The 16,255-nt window shown below is 48.6% G+C and overlaps 1 protein-coding gene across 1 annotated transcript; it reads left to right on the top strand.

Annotated features, from left to right (window-relative positions):
* Nucleotides 1-307: 307 nt before the first annotated feature.
* BRAT1 (BRCA1 associated ATM activator 1) lies at nt 308-8,590 on the top strand. Its single transcript, XM_065732900.1, has 13 exons — nt 308-469; nt 616-770; nt 1,756-1,903; nt 2,457-2,829; nt 2,907-3,026; nt 4,122-4,213; nt 4,403-4,521; nt 5,010-5,196; nt 5,361-5,434; nt 5,991-6,090; nt 6,366-6,464; nt 7,451-7,632; nt 7,753-8,590. The coding sequence occupies exons 1-13, from the start codon at nt 343-345 to the stop codon at nt 8,479-8,481; spliced, it is 2,505 nt and encodes an 834-aa protein (XP_065588972.1). The 5' UTR covers nt 308-342; the 3' UTR covers nt 8,482-8,590.
* Nucleotides 8,591-16,255: the final 7,665 nt, after the last annotated feature.

The raw sequence follows: 16,255 nt of genomic DNA, 5'->3' as shown, positions 1-16,255 counted from the left end.
AACGAGGCAAAGCGGCATCGAGGCTCCGGGACCGAGCGTGCGCCTGCGCAGTGTGCTCCGGGCGTGGAGCGGCGCCCTCACCCCCACCCGGGGCCGTGCCGCGAGGCGCGAGTGCCGCCCAGCGGCCGTAAACAGCCGGTGAGCCGGGCCCGGTCAGGCTCTGCTCAGCCTGGGCGACTCAGTTTGCCTTCAGAACGGCCCCTCCGACATTAGCAGCTGAGCGCATCAGGCCGTCGCGACGGTCGCTTTACGGCCGGCCCCGGTAACGCGGTCTCCCTTGGTTACGGGGAGCCCGCCGCCATGGCGCTCCGAGGCCGCTCGGCCGCCCCCCGCCGCCGCGCCATGAGCCGCGCGTGCGCGCTGCTGCTGCCCCGCGTGTGTGCCGCTCTGTCCGACCCGCGGCAGCCCGGCTGCGATGACACGTGCCTGGAGAAGATGCTCGACTGGTTCCGAGAGCTGACGGAGGCCGGTGAGTGCCCGAGGGGCGGATCGGGCTCCGAGTGAGGCGGGTAGGCCGAGGCGGCGGGGACCCGCAGTCAGACCGCGGTGTCAACGAGCCCGGGGAGGACGGGCACTGACGCTGCTCTCCGTCCTCGGGCCGTTCCCGTGTATCAGAGCCCACCGTGAAGCTGCTGCGGGACAACCCCTGCGTGTTGGAGCTGTTCGCCGCCGTGCTGGCGCTGCCCGAGCCGGAGCCAGCCGTCCTGTCCTTCTCGCTGCGGTTGGCTGGGATAGTCGCAGCCGTGGAGGACAGCTTCCAGACGTTGCAGGTGAGTTACGTACCCGCTCCCGCTTTGTCCCGTACTGAGGACTCCTGGAGATGTACGGATTCTGCTTGTGAGACTTCTTGCAAATGTGGAGCGAGGTAACAGTGATACGGCCATGAAAACCTGCAGTTGCTGTAACCCTGCTCAGCTCTCATGTCAAGCTGCTGTCACCTCGCTTACATCTTAGAATCATAGAATAGAATCATAGAATCATCAACGTTGGAGAAGACCTAAAAGATCATCCAGTCCAACTGTTCACCTATCACCAATAGCTCCCACTAAACCATGTCCCTCAACACAACATCCAAACGTTCCTTGAACACCCCCAGGGTCAGTGACCTCAATGGGCAGTCCATTCCAGTGCCTGACCACCCTTTCAGAGAAGGAGTATTTCCTAATGTCCAGCCTGAATCTCCCTTGGCACAGTTTAAAGCCATTCCCACTAGTCCTATCACTATCTTGCAGCAAACAGTGCTATAAGTGCTCATGCAAAATACTTCACAGTTGCAGTTCAACAAATGATTGTTATCCCAAATACGTCTCGCTAATGGCTGCAAAGTATCATATATCCCCAGACAGGTCCTTTAGGTTTACTGCTATTACAGATGTAGTTTTCTGTCCATAGTACGTTGATTTCCTGCAAAAACTAGGGAACTTCCTAAAGTCCTGTTCTATGTAATAGTCTGCATTTATAGCACAAAATTCCAGTTCAAGAAGGAGGTGCATGCAACATAAAGCAGCTTAATGGAACCGATATATGTGTGACCTTTCCCCAGCATCTCAAGAAATAAACAATATAACCCTAATGTTACTTAGTCCATAAGGAGATACATTGAGTTTAAGCACAAGAATCTGAAAGTTCTCTATTTTAGTGTTAATGCTAGCAAGAGAAAGTATCACTACAGTATTTACATAGTTGACTTGCAGCCTCTCTGCTCCTCTGAAGCCCCTCTGCTTGCTGTTTACTTGGTGTGTTTTCTGCCCTCAGCAGCAGGAGCTGTTGGCCAGGCTCTTTGGTGAGGATGGGCCTCTGAGCAGCACAGCATGGGAAGATGCATCAGTGCGAAGTGGTTGGGTGGAGGGTGTGCACAGCATGGTGCAGCACCAGTCTGCCCTCCGCTTCATCTGCGATGGTGGTGAGTGCTTCCAGGACTGCTAACGCCCCAAATCCTCCCATTTAGTTCTTGACACTTACATTTTGCAGTCTCATTTTCCTTACAAGGGTTTTTAAGTTCTGCTGTGAACACCAACTTCAGATTCCCTATATAAAGAAGCCCAGAACATTGGATTGGTACTAGCCTATGCAGCACGTGGTTCTAGCCACGTGATGGAAATGAGTACTGCTGCTGCAATTCCCTTTTTGCTTTCTGGATTTGTCTGCAGATGGTACAGATTCCTTCCATAAATGCACTCTTAACACTCCAAATGTTACTACTGTTACACTGAAGTTGTCTTCTGTTCCTGAGTTACTAATGTGAGGATCTGAAATATTTTACTTTCTTTTGTTTGCTTGTACCTAAGGACTGTCTGACTTTAAAAGGCAACAGAGACCACAAAATGATTAAAAAAAAACAAACCACAATTAAGCCTTTGTGTTACTTGAATTACAATAATATACAGCTGAACTGCAGCAAGACTCCACAATAGGAAGGCTTGTTTTTTCCTTCACTGACTTTTGTTTTCACACAGGAGGCATAGATGTGATCTTCACCCTGCAAGGGGATCCCAGCCTGTTTGTGGCTTCAGCTGCCCGTCGGCTTCTGGTGCACATGCTCACCCTCTCTGTAGGGTCTGAAGTGACTGTACCTCTCAATGCAAAGGACTGTGACTGGCCAGCATGTGCCCACATGATTATAAAGCATATAGAAGATTCTCTTCAGTCCAGCTCTGCCTCTCACATCGAGCGTTCATTAAAACTGTTAACTAGTCTGTTTGGCAGTTGTCAAGCTCCTTGGACTAAAGTGCTTTGGTTAGGCATAGCAAAGCAAGTAGAATCCTTCCTGACTGAAGATTCTATTCAAGCACAGCACATGCTGGCAGATCTTCTTCTAAACATGGCAAGGTGAAGATCTTGGATGCAGTGATGAGAAATACCATGTGTGTTAGTAGGACATATGACTTACAGTTCTTTCTTCTCAGGTCTCCTGTGTTTCATGACACAGAAGGCAGTTTTTGGGCATTAGTGACATCTGCTTTGGAACACTTAACCCCAGTACAATCCAGTCCTTTGGCTGTAGGAATTCTGAGGCTCCATCGATGGTAGGTGTTACTGCTATGAAATTTTTTCACTCTGCAAATGCTCCCAACATCTGTGATGTGTTTCTGAGAGTTGTTTTATTTACCACGCTGTGGTTTCCACTATATTGCTTAATACAATGGGAATGATGCACGTAGCTAAGAAACTTCAGACACTGCAATTAGAATAATTGTTTCAAAGACAGAAATGTAAAGAGTCAGTGTTATGTTTTACCTACAGACAGCTATCCCAGACAGAAATAACAAAGCTCCTTTAACTTTTTATGGCAAAGGATGACTGAGTTGGATACATTTTGACTGTCAAATCCAGTAGTATTTGGTTAGTTTTCTCTTTTACATAAACACTGACAAGTGTAAGAACTTCAACTGCTGTCCAGCAGTAGATGTCTTGCATACATTGTGCATCTATGTCAACAGTCATAAGAAAACTTAGTTTACAAGGAAGCAGTAGAGATGATCTCTTTTGACTTCTTACTCATTGCAGGGCTACATTAAGAGATGGATTGGGTTGCTCAGGGCCTTCACCAATCCAGTTTCAAATGTCCCTAAGGATGGGGATTGCACAGCTTCTCTAGGCAAGCAGTTCCAGTTCTTTGCTGGTCTCACTATGAGAAGTATTTTCCATGTACCCAGTTGGACTCTGCCTTGTTGCAGTTGAAGATTATTGCTTCATCTTGTTGTACACCTTAGAGAAATCCATTGGCTTCTTTTCCCTTCAGATAGTGGAAAAGCATGGAGAAATCATCACATATTAAATGACTAGAACATGCAGATACTAATTTACGTGTGTGTGTTACTGACACTTTTTGACAAGAAATGCCTGTCTGAACTTTCTTCTCACACAAGCTTTCTCTCTTCACTGTTGGATGAGGCTGCTTATAAATTCCAGACCCATTTCTCTCTTTCAGTTAGCCAGGGAGAATCAGAAGAATGCTTGACCTGTGACAGAAATTTCATTGCTGTCCTGTTGCTGTTTTTTTTTTATTATTATTTTGTAAGCCTATATGAAGAGCACTAGTCTGGTCAGCATTTGGGGATAGATGTTTGAGAAAGAGTTGAAGTTTTCTTGTTTTGCTAATTGCTATTTCTTCCTTGAAGCCCACAGGTTGTGAGGATTAAGGCACTGACTGTTCTCCTTCAACCAATGGACTGTATTTTGAGAGCAGCCTCCCAGCCTCTGGAATCTGCAGGTACTGCTACAATAGCAAAGTTAGAGGCTAGTCTGTTTGCCAGTGTTTTAAGTACCTGGTTCAGACAAAATTGGAGAAAGGCAGGAAAAGTTGAGGACATAAGCAATGTTTGTGGTGAAGTGCAGCATGAAGTTTGAAGATCTCTGTCCTTTGCTATCACCTGATGTCCTCCCTTCTGTGATTCCCTAGGTTTGCTGGATGAGTCGGTCAGTGATCCCTCTGCTGTTGAAAGCCTTCTGTCCTCCAAGTCATCTTGTGTTAGTCTTCTGTGTCAGACACTTGCTCATCTGGAGGAGCTGCTCTCTGTGGTAACTTTCAGAGAAGAGAAAAGCCTGGAGATCAAACCGGTCCTTGAAAGATTAAGAGTGGTTGCAAATTTTTTGCAGTAGAGCATAACAGTACATGGAGAAGAGTTACAGTGGGTTCTGTTAGAAAATCCAGCATGCTGTACTTCCAATAGGAGAACAAAGGAATATTAAGTCTTGCAAAAGGGACCATATTTGGTTTTACATCTACCTCCACAGGTCTTGTTGCCATATATTATATCCACTGGAAGTACTGATCCAGTGAAAAACATAAATTGAGCTGCTTTCCCAAGTAGTAAAAAGAATCTCCTTCCATTTATGCAGTGGTTCATTGGCAGAGAGGAAGATTACTTGTCTGTAGTTATTAGCATTATATTACCTTAAGGACAGTGGAAGTTGCTGCTTTTGCTGTGTCTCTGCCAGAGACCCTTGCTCTGTACATATGCTTGAAACATTTGCTGGAAACTTGTGTTTTTTTCCCCTCTCATTAGGCTTTTTTGCCCGTGACTTTGCCTTATGCACCTTTGCTGCGTTCTGTCATGACAATACTGCAGTTCTGTAATGGCCTCCTGATTCCAGCTACTCCTCTGGGCAGCAAGATTAGCCAAATCTTGGTAGATTGCTTCCGAGTACAGAGGTCAGCTCTTGATGCCCTGGCAGCACTTTCTGACCAGAAATGTGAGTTAAACTTTGTACTTAAATTTTAATTTTGGAAATCTATTATTCTGTACTTGAGGATCATGCTTGCTTTCTTCTCTAAAACAGTAGTGTAATCCTGTTTCATTCTGTATTTGGAGAGTTCAGTTATTCCCTTTTTTCTTCTTTGTTTTTAAATGTTTCAGGCTGTGACACAGTTGGGAGAAGTTTATTTGACATTCTTCTGGCATACCTGGGGAGTCCAAACACTACTCCTACTGTGAGTATACAACTAAAGAAGGCTTCAGATCTTGTTGGCTTGCCCAGTGGAATACAGTTCTGAGCAAACAGTCTGACAGTTGTTTCTTAGCGTGGTTAGTATTAGAATGTCTAGAAAGCTTGTTCTGAGGGAAATAGCTAAAATGCTAGTGAGCAAGTAGTTGATCAGTAAATGGGGTGTTCTTGACAATAGAGGAGCCACCATGTCTAACAGTTGAATCAACACAGTCCACTTGATGTGGCTGTTAAGTAATGAAATCTTTGTGGTAACGTTTTTGTTTTCTTGCTTTATTTTGTCCAGATGACTCAGGTAAAGGCTGCAAATGAAAAGCTGAAGACACTCTCAGTTTTTTTAAGTTGAGAACAGGCACTGTCTATGAGTTTGCTAGAAACGTGACATAAGCACTATTCGTGGCTTATTTTATGGAATGGAAGTGCATGCACTAATTTCTTCTGAGAATTTCACTGTAATTTTGAGGCCAAAATAAATTTTATCTAGCATAAAGACAACAATGCCTTCCCCTGCAGTAAAGTAAATCTGCTATATATTTCTTCAGGTTTTGAAGAAGTCATTTAAAGCTATGTCCAAGTGGTTGATGAGCTTACCAGGAATGTCCTTCTTCAAAAATCAGCAACAAACCGAGAAGACTTTTCAAGGTAACAAAACTATCAAAATTAGGACAGGCAGCAACTCGTGCCACATCTGAAATCTGCTCTCACCTGATTCTCCCTCTTAAAGCACTTAGGATCCATTTGCAGTTGTGATGAATTTAGTTTTGTCTGCTCATACAGTGCTTTGCAGAGCTATAAGGGAAGTTCACAACATCAACAGAAGGGACTACAAAAGATAAAGCAGTGCAGAGGTTGTACAGTGGTTTGGTTGGGTTTGTTACCTTTCACATCAATGCATGCCTCTTGCTTGGCTTTCACAGATGTATTTCTGGTGCTGCAGAAGCGTTTGTGCAGTCCTTGTTGGGAAGTAAGAGATTCTTCTCTGGAGTTCCTCACCAGCTTGATTAGAAACTTGAGAGGTACGTGCAGAGGTTTAATGGTTCAGATTGGAGGACTGTTTCTTGCAATACTATGAAAGGCAGTCAGGTCGGTGGAGCATCCTCTGACCTGTAACTGTAGGGGAAAGGAAGGAAGGAAAAGGTAAGTTGAGACTTCTACTTTCAGATCACAATCAGAATCTGTCAAAAAGATTAATAAACTTCCACTACTGTTCTGCTGAATTTAAATTGCTGTGTCCTCCTTAACTATAGCTTTAGCAAATTAAACTAAGGGGTGTTAGGGCACGTGTCAAAGCAAGTGATGAAAGTGCTTAATGGCAGAGAATCCTTTTGTTTTTCACATTTTACTCTGCTGTGGAATGAAACAGATTCCACTCAGCAGGCTGGGGGCTGGGATTTAGGAGATTCTGGCAGCCTAGATCTGTTTTGCATAATTTGAATTAGCTGCTGTTTCTCCACTTTACTGGTTGCTCAAATGCTGCAGCAGGTAGCACTGAGGAGCATTAGTTCTCCTACAGTAGCTCTGTGGTGCTAGAACAGAGGATTGCCTACTGCTGCTGTCCCCGTGTCACATCTGGGACACTCAGCTGTGGCAGCAGCCCACCCTGCAGCCCCTCCCACCGGTGCTGCTGTGGTTTCATTCTTTCTCTTTGTCATATTGCTTGACAGCAGTAAAGGATACCCACTTTTTTTTCTCCCTTAAACAAAAGTTGTTTGTTGGGGGCTGAAACCACACTGATTTACCTGGAGCAAATTTTTTCTCACCACTAGAAACAACTGCAGGTGCACGTTTCCAAACTCTAGTGTCAAACATGGTGTGACTGTGGCAGAAAGTGTCCGTGCTGCTGTGAGCAGCCCCCCAGGCTCTGCTGCAGCTCTGTTTGCTGGCAGCTGCCCTGCAGTCAGCGAGCATCCTTGTATGACACAAATCACTGTTTGCATTGGAAACAAGTTCATGCTTTGAGAGAATTAAGCCTCACTTCTTCGCATTGCTGTCTCACTTACAGACCACGATGAGTTCAGGCAGTCTCTCCTGTCTTCAGAGGTGCCAAAGCTTGCAGAAAATCTTCTTGAGGATCCAGAGAGCTATGTGCGAGCGAGCGCTGTGAGTGCTGTGGGACACCTGGCCTTCATCACTTACTTCTTGGATCCAGAGTCACCTGTTGCAGGGAGTCAGTATAGCAAAGAGGTATGACTTCGTGTAGTCCACTGCAGGCACAGTCAGAATAACACATTAATTTACTGCTTTTTGTTGAGCTTTTTTTGTTTGTTTTTAGTGTTCCTCTCCTCTTTGTCTTTCTGCATTTAGAAAACAGTGGCAAAGCTTCAAGAAATCTTGTCCACAGACCCAGAGGGCTTTCCTAGGAGGGCAGTGATGAGCATCTTCACTCTGTGGCTGAAAGAGGGCTGCACAGGTCAACTGGAAGAGACAGAGCAGTTTGTCTCGGGAGTGGTTCAAACCACAGCACGTGACTTAGACTGGGAAGTCAAACTTGGTTGTTTGGAACTGGTTCAAATTTTCTGTAACCATATGTTCTGCAGATTTGGCCTTCCTGAGTGCCCTTATGCTCCTGTCTCCTCTGCAGTCACTGGTGCCATGCATCAGAATGAACCACTGCAGATATTTTGCCGAGCAAACCTGTTCAGCTTCTTGTTTTGGTCTTTGTGTGACTGTGACAAGCCCGTGGGTCAGAAAGCCTGTGATATACTGCTTGCCTTAAAATCTTATTTCTGTCAGGGTAGCACCGTAGATTCAGGAAGGACTGGAGATCTATCTGCAGGACGTGGCATTCAGTGGTTACAGAGGACACTAAGGCAGGGTTCTCTGGCCCAGAACTTCCCCACAGATGATGGTGACGGGGTGGACTTTCAAGATCCAGAGAGCATGATGGTAGCCTTGAGAACAATAGACTTAGTGGAACTACACAACAACCTAAATAAATGTAGTGACTATGTGGAGAGAAGCCCCCAGTCCCTCTTAGAGGACATCCTTGCTACTGCAGGGACTGTAGAGGAGAATGAAGCTGACTGCTACTGAAGACATCTTTTGCTTTGAGGGAACAGTGTTTATACAGGTTTCTTGGGAAGAGAATTTTTGCTACCAAAGAAGTCTTTTGTGAGAGAAGTTAGTAGAAAACGTTACTCCGAACAGAAGAAAAGGAGTTTTGTTAGCTGTTAAAGCTGTTAGAAAGTCTTTCTGTTAGAAAACCTTTCTGCCTGTTTTATTTTTTTTAAGTAAATAAAGAAATGCATTTCTTCTGTTTCTAACATGTAAGTTTGTTAAGAAAGCAGCAGTGCCTGCCTGCATAAGGGAACACTGAAGGAAATGGTGACTGAAAACAAGCTATTGCATGCTCCTAGAAACACATTACCTGCAGCACGTTGCACTGAGCTTTCACTCTCTGAAACTTTCACTTTCCTCTCACTGCTCAGACTCACGTTTGACATAGCAGGGAACAAGTAGGTTTGCCTCAGCCCTACACTAGTAACAGCTTTATAAAAGCTATCAAAAGCATAGTTGTTATTTTCTGTTTTAATACAGTGGACATTTACCACTCAAACAACAGTCTTTGCTTAGTTATAGTATAAGTAAAAGATGAGCCCTAACTGTCTGAGGCTGTCAGTTAAGCTGTGGATATGTGATCTGTGAGTGCAGGCGGACTCATGCATATCTTAGAAACTTCTGTCCACCTCATAAAATTTGCTCCACCTTTCAATGCCTACCCACCAAGGCTTTTAAAAACCACAGCACGTTAGAGGGGAAACCCACCAGCCAGCTTCACTGCAGATCTCAGCAATTAACAACAAAATATACATCAGCAGCAACACCCCTGTGCAGTGTCATTTCCCTCCAGCGCTGTGGGTTTTGTCCTCTGCTGAGAAATAAAGCACCGCTGAACATAACACAGCCAGACCTCAGCCTGTGGCACAGCTGCTTCTCCACGTGCACATAACCCTGCAGGCCAGCACCTGACTGTCCTTCAGACGAGCTGTGTGCCTCTGCAGAACGGGGTGGTACAACACTGGTGATGGCTCATTCATTAGAAGTGTCTCTGCCCCACTGAGGGAGCTGCTCTGGTTAAAGGAAGACTTCTGTCGGACCACATCACGGTGCTGGGAAGATGCCTGCCATGCAGCTCCACAGGCTTGGACAGCCACGGGATGGGTGCTGGGGGCTGTGCAGCCATCCCATCTTGTCCATAGAGTTGAGAGAAAAAGCTCTTTTCAGTACCATCTGATAACCTTCAGTGATGCACCCAAACCTGCGGCACCAAATGTGGCTCCGAAGTGTTGTTACAGATGCTCACTCTTCCCAATATTTTCTCCCCAGTGAACTGGAGCACAGGACAACACCATGGTGTTCTTGGCTGAACAGTTTGTTCTGATCAACAGGAAATAATGACAGTGTTTGCAGTGATGACCATTGGAAAAATCAACAGCAACAGAACCCAACAAAAATCCACCTGTCAGCTCCCGGAGCAAACCCACGGCTACGTTTAACACCGAGCAGAGCTCATTGGAAAGAGATGGTAACTTCTTCAGAGCTTCAAACAACGTATGGCATCATCAACAGAGCATTTAAACTTGACATGAAGTGATGGCCAAGCTGTGGAGCCCGAGGTCCTGCAGGGCACAAAGGGCTGGGAGCAAGCTGCAAGGAGAGTGTGAGCATTGCTTTGCCTGGGTGGAGAACTGCTAATCCCCAAAGAGGAGGGACCACAAACACAGCTCAGCAGCCCGAGCACACGCATGCACGGTGCAAGCACCCCTCTGCCCACCAGTGGAGTGTGGAGAACCCTTCAGCACATGGCTACCTTCACTGCAAGCCACTGCTGAACCAAATGATGCCCTTTCCTGGTGGATTCCCTTCCAGCTCTGTCCATACAACCCTCAGTTTCCAGTGCTGGGTGGAGCTGCCCTGACACTGCCACCAGCTCTCACAGCACAGGAGCTCATGCCAGCACAATCAGGGCTCATCCAGATGGATAAAGCCAGCTTGGCTGTTGCCTTTGGTCACTGTTCCCATGTTATCATACTGAACACTTCCCTTTTGCACATTCCTCCAAAATAAATGTGAATTTATTCTCTTTCATCCAGAAATGTGGCGAGCTAGCTGTACATTCTCATAGCTCTTTTCCTTATTGCTTGGATTGCTTCTCCCACAGCCAGGACAACATGCTTTGTCCTGGCACCAAAGCACTATGAATCACACAGCACAAAGACAACACTGCAGCACAGGCAAACGTCTGATCCTCAGCAGCTCTAAATCAGCTCAGAGGTGCAGTCTGCCTGAGCAAGGGGCATGTTCCCACTGCTGCAGCAGATACAGCATTGTGGAAAGAAGAAGAGAGCCCTCCAACCTCTCCAGTTCCTGCACTGGGAACTCCTATCCCCAGGGGGATCAGCTCCAGAGTTTGGGAGCGTTTTCCCCACCCTTTGTTTATTGCGATGAGATCAAAGATCCATCTCCATGGAAACGTCTGAGTGCAAAGAGTTGCTGCACTACAGTGCTGCATCCTGCTCGTGGGCTTTGGCACTGCTTCTCAGAGCAGAAGCTTTAAGATCAGATGTATCAGCGTTCGGATCTCTGCAATAAATGATTTGATCAGTAATAATCGATCCCACGAGCACGTTACAGAGTGGGACAGTTCAGTGAGCATAGGGAGTTCAGTGCAGATTTGGAGAGACTTTCTCTGAAATGGAGGCTATGTGTGAGGGAGCACTGTGTGACACAGCCAGCAGATGTGCATTTCATAAAACGTGGGGTTTCCTCTGGGGGAGGAGCAGGAGGGAGCAGCCGTACCTGTCACTGTGTGCCTCCATCAGCTCCAGCTGCAGTGCTGACCCCAGTGGCCACTCCGTGCCCACGTTTCTACCACTTCCAGGCTGGTTCCTACTGCTCCCAAATAGATGAGGGACACTCGTGCTCCTCCGTAGCAGACACAGCCACCTGCTGCTCACTGTCTCTCACACAGAGCCCAGAACCAGGGTGGGCAGAGCAGCTGGAGCCATCAGCACCCGTTCAGGAAGCTCTGCAGGAAGGGCTGGGCTCACTCCACAGGGATGGGCAGTGGGGCAGCAGCAGCTCAGCAAAGCCTTCATGAGCTCTGTGCTCAATCTGCTTCCCTGGGACTGGCAGCGGCTGGAGGCACGATGCTGGGTCACTGCAGCCATCTCCTGCCTGGTAATGCTGAGCTCCAGCCACTCCGGTGCAGTTCCTCCCACACCTGATGCCCAGAAGGTGGGAAATAAAAAATAATAAGAGATAAATGTGGTTTATGATATTTCTGTTCCTAGCTCAGCTCACGACGGGGCTGTGCGAAGTGCTGATAGCCTGCACCACAGGCAGGAGGGAAGCACTCGAAGAGCTGCTGCAGCCAACAGAAGTGGCTGTGGACATGCAGCTCCACGGAAAATCCTCGATTCCACTGACACGAGGCTTAAGGCCAGGACATCAGGAAGAGGAACAGAACACGCTCACATCCTGAGAAGGGAGAGCAGCAAACAGCAAAGCAGAGCCAACAGCGCTGACATGCGGAGCTCCGAGGAGCTCGCACCACATCTCACTGCTGCGTGCAGCAGCACTGAGCCCCGAGTCACCCATATGCACGCAGACTGTTATTTCTGTAATCATATTAAAAACATTTCAGAATGGCAACTGTGCAGAGAGCAGCCCAGCTGCCAGCATTTAGCCTTGTCCTAGGGCACAGGCAGAGTACGCCAAGCATGAATTAATGCCGCATAAGCTGCACCATGCTGAGTTTCATGGCTTAATTATAAAAGAGAAAGCAATAATCAGGGGACCTATAAGGCTAATAAACGTTCTGAGAGCACCGAGTGTGACACGAGAGCCACAGCCAGTGCGACAGGACATGAATGCATTTAAAAAGCTCATTAATCACATGCCGTGCACTAATTTACAGCTGGCGTCCCACGACAGCGTTTGGCCGTTAGCCGCCTTCGTGGCGTCACTGAGCACGAGTGGACCAGCACCAGAGCAATGCCAGCACCACGAGCCAGGATGCAGGACACAGCCCAGCTCCCAGCCCTGCTCCTCCCAGTGCCTCCACTGTGCTCTGTCCAGTGCTGGCAGTGCCTGCTGGGATGGGATGTGCAGCACATTTACATGGCCAAGGGCAGCCAAGGAGGAAATCAGGGCGCTGTGGTTTGTCTGAACATCTCAGTGTCTCCGAATCTCTCTCCATCTTGCACCTCACTGCAGCTTTTTAATTGCACAGCTTGGTGCCAGCCTTCACAGACTCCCTTTTTTCTATACTGAGTACAGTTTTCTCTAGAGTGCACCGTCTCCATTTAATTATTGCCCGTTGAAACTCAATGTCTTTGTCTCTCTCGGGAAAAACTCTGACAAAGCTTAAAATGGAGCCACCACTGAGGAGAATGCCTCCAGCTGAGCTTCCCCAAATTCCTCTGCACCAAGATGCCCCCCAGCTCCATACCACTGCTGACACCAGCTGGGTGCTCCATGGCCCAAAGTGCCCCAGACCAGGTGCCAGCTCCATCTGCAAGAAGGAAACCTGAGGTGCCCTCAAACAGCCACTTCTGCCCAAAAATTCACTGCATCACTGCAAACTTCTCCTCCCCTTGCCCTCCACAAAGGGCAGCTCTCTTCACATTTCTCTACTCAAATGTTATCATTGGACAAATGTATATTGAGGTATCTACGCTTCCTAATAATCCCAAATTTAACTTTGTCCTACTTAGCACCTCTTCTTACACTGGGAAGCAAGATGCTATTTCTGCTGGCCTCAATTCTGAACCCAGGGAGGGCACAGAGCAGGTCTGGGCTGGGCTTAAAGCCTGGGATGGATCACTCCAGCACAGCCTCCTTCCATGGGGCTCCCAAACCTCGGATAGGAGCCACAAGGCTCTGATCCCCAACACCACCAGCAGCAAAAACAGAAATAAATTAAAAAATACACACACCCATTGCAAAGATGCAGGGACCTGAAATCTCCCTTCCTTGTGGTACCAGGGACACCAAGTGCCCGCAGGGAGACTTCAAACACGAGATCAGTGCTGAAATGGGAAAGTGACTGCAAATGAGCAGAGCTTGGGGTAAGAGAAGTTTTAGTTACATTAGCAGCACGGCAGAAATGAACCAGCTACCAATCAGCTCCAGTTAGAAGCCTTCATTAACCCAGTGTATAGGTGGTACCACGGCCTAGTAACAGATCTGCAAATAAACAGCTCCCGCTTCACTAAATCACTGTTCTCCTTTCCTCTGCCTCTCGTCTCCCTCCAGCAGCAGTTGTAGCAGCAGATTGCACTCTGATCAGAGCAGGGCTGGGGCTGTGTCTCTTCCAGTCTGTGTCACTGCAGGAGCACCAGCTGAGTGCTGCTTCTTCCATCAGCTCCCTGACCACTGATGGAGGCGGCTGTGCCAGGACACAGCGCAGAGGGACAGCTCTGCTGGCAGACAGGATCCCAAACTGAGCACGAGCAGTGCCTTGGGGACACCGATGGCCCCACTCTGTCAGCTCCCAGAAGGGGCCTGCTGCCTGCTGCTCCCTTCTTCCTCCATGGCCCTTTGCTGCTGCTTCTCACCGCTTCACGGGAGAGGCAAAAAATCCCAGCATTGCTGTTTGTCTCCGTGAGGTCTGCCCCAACTGCCGAGGGCAGTGCCCAGAGCAGTTAGTGGGTACAGGAGAAGCCTGTCCAGGCACCAGAGTGACACATCACAGCCTTTAAGGGCATCACTGAAAGTGAATGGAAGAGATGAGGAATGCTTCTGCCTCTCACGCCCTCAGAAGAGGAACAGCAGTTTTGAAGGGGAAGCACAGATCTACCACGACCCATCTGACACAGCCTGTACAAGGGGAATGGCTGCTTTATTGATTCCTCATCTGCTTCAGACCATCCCACTATCAGAAACACACCACCATAACTCCAGCCTGCAAAGAAGGCAAACCTGTCCCCAGCAGCACTCCCAGTGTGGGAACCCTCACCACCCTAACCCTGACCACTTAGTCCTGCTCCTTCCTTTCCATCACCACTGATGCACAGCACCCAAACCCTGTCCCTGCCAGAAACCTTTACATCACTCCTTTTTGCAAAGCAGCACCTTAAGGCCAGGTGCATTCCCCTGTCCTCCTCCTGGTGCTCCTGGCAGGACTGTGCCTGCATTGGGACGAGGAGCAAAGTGGCTGCTGGCAGTGCAGCCCTCTGCGGGGCTGCCCAAATCTGGGTCAGGGTTTTGTGGTCACAGAGCAGAGAGAGAATGAGAAATGAACCCACAGTGCTTTGTCAGGGCTGCTGTTCACACCCGAACTTAAAGAAACTTTGCTCATACGCATTTCTGCTTTATGGTGGCAGCCCAGACTGACTCCAAAAGCACCCTGCTCTCTTCAAAACTGCAAAGACAGAGAAATACCACCGACAAAGCCCAGATGGGGCCACCAATTCACCTCTTCAGACGGAGCAGAGCCAGCAGTGTGAGCCCACCCTGCTGCAGTGAGCCCAGCACTGCTCCTACCCAGAGCCCAGCAGCACTGACTGGTCAGCAGGTGGGCAGCTAGACAGAGCATTGAAAACCAAGATTATGTGCAATAGTTTCTGTAGGAAAAAAAAACCTTAAAACTTCATTCCTGGAGCACTCTGCACACAGGGATTTTTGCTGTCTGGTTTTGCTGTAGGCTTCACCCCAGGCAGGAGCTGCCTGTTTGGGGTTTGTGTTCTTCTGAACTTGCTGATGGTGTGCTATGAACAACACGCAGATACATCAGTTCAGTTCATTAATACGAATAAGCACTAATTACAAGCAGCAGCCAATTAAAACTGAACAGAGGGCATCTCCCTGTTTGGTGAGGGGATGAAGGGAAGGGATGCTGCTGCAAGGCCGTCGGGCCCAGCCCTGCCCCCACGCTGTGTGCAGGAAGGTTCCCACAGAGGCTGCCAGGTGAGGCTGCCACCTCTCCCCTCCTTCTGATTACAACAGCAGCTAATTAAGGCAATTTCTCACTGGCGATTCTCTTAGTGCTCAAGAGCAGTGCAGAGCCCGGAGGTGGACAGGCTGCTGCGTGCAGTGATGGTCTTATCCTGGTGCTCACTAACCCTGCATCTGTGATCTGTCCACCTGGTGCCTGCAGCACAGGTCGCAGGGAGCACTGCAGCTCCGGAGCCTGGGAAACGTATCCCTGACTTCTGTTTGTGTCACTTAGGGACAAGCTCAGGTCCCAACTGGGACCTTCCTTTGTCCTTCCATCTAGTGATGGAGAAACTCGGGATCAAAGGACCAAAAGGATCAAAACATGGAAGCTAGAATACATGAGGAAGTGGGGCTGGAGATCCACTCCTCCATTGTAATTAACCTTCCTGAGAGCAGATAATAGTCCCAAATTAAAGGACACCGTGGGACACAGAAACACATCCACGTCATGTGGGAGAGACGCGCTTAGAGGAGCATCAAGGCAAACGCAGCCACCACTCCCACGGAGCAGATCTCATCAGTCTCCGGTGCAACCACATAACTCAGAGCTCTGCTCTCCAGACACCCACTCCAACCTTCGTTTCTTATTAAGTGAGCAGATTAAAGGGCTCTCAGCCCTTGCGGCACAGCCACGCCGCCCAGCCCCGGGCTGCCGCCGGGAACACACTTCCCATCGCTCCGCAATCTCTCCTCTCCCGGCTCCAGCGCGGACCCGCCGGGGCCGCCCCCCTCTCCCAGAGCCCCATTTACCCTTTTTCCTCCCAAACCATTTTGCGGGGATCCCCCGCAGCCCGGGGGGGGGTGGGGGGGTGGGGGCAGTCCCCGCGCTGTCTGCCGGTTCCCCCCGGTCCCTCTCCGGCTCTGC

This window comes from Cyrtonyx montezumae, unplaced genomic scaffold (genome assembly GCF_038088225.1).
Source record: "Cyrtonyx montezumae isolate F1298 unplaced genomic scaffold, pur_monq_1.0 scaffold_16, whole genome shotgun sequence".
NCBI lineage: Eukaryota > Metazoa > Chordata > Aves > Galliformes > Odontophoridae > Cyrtonyx > Cyrtonyx montezumae.
This window is presented reverse-complemented; position numbering and strand designations above follow the sequence as displayed.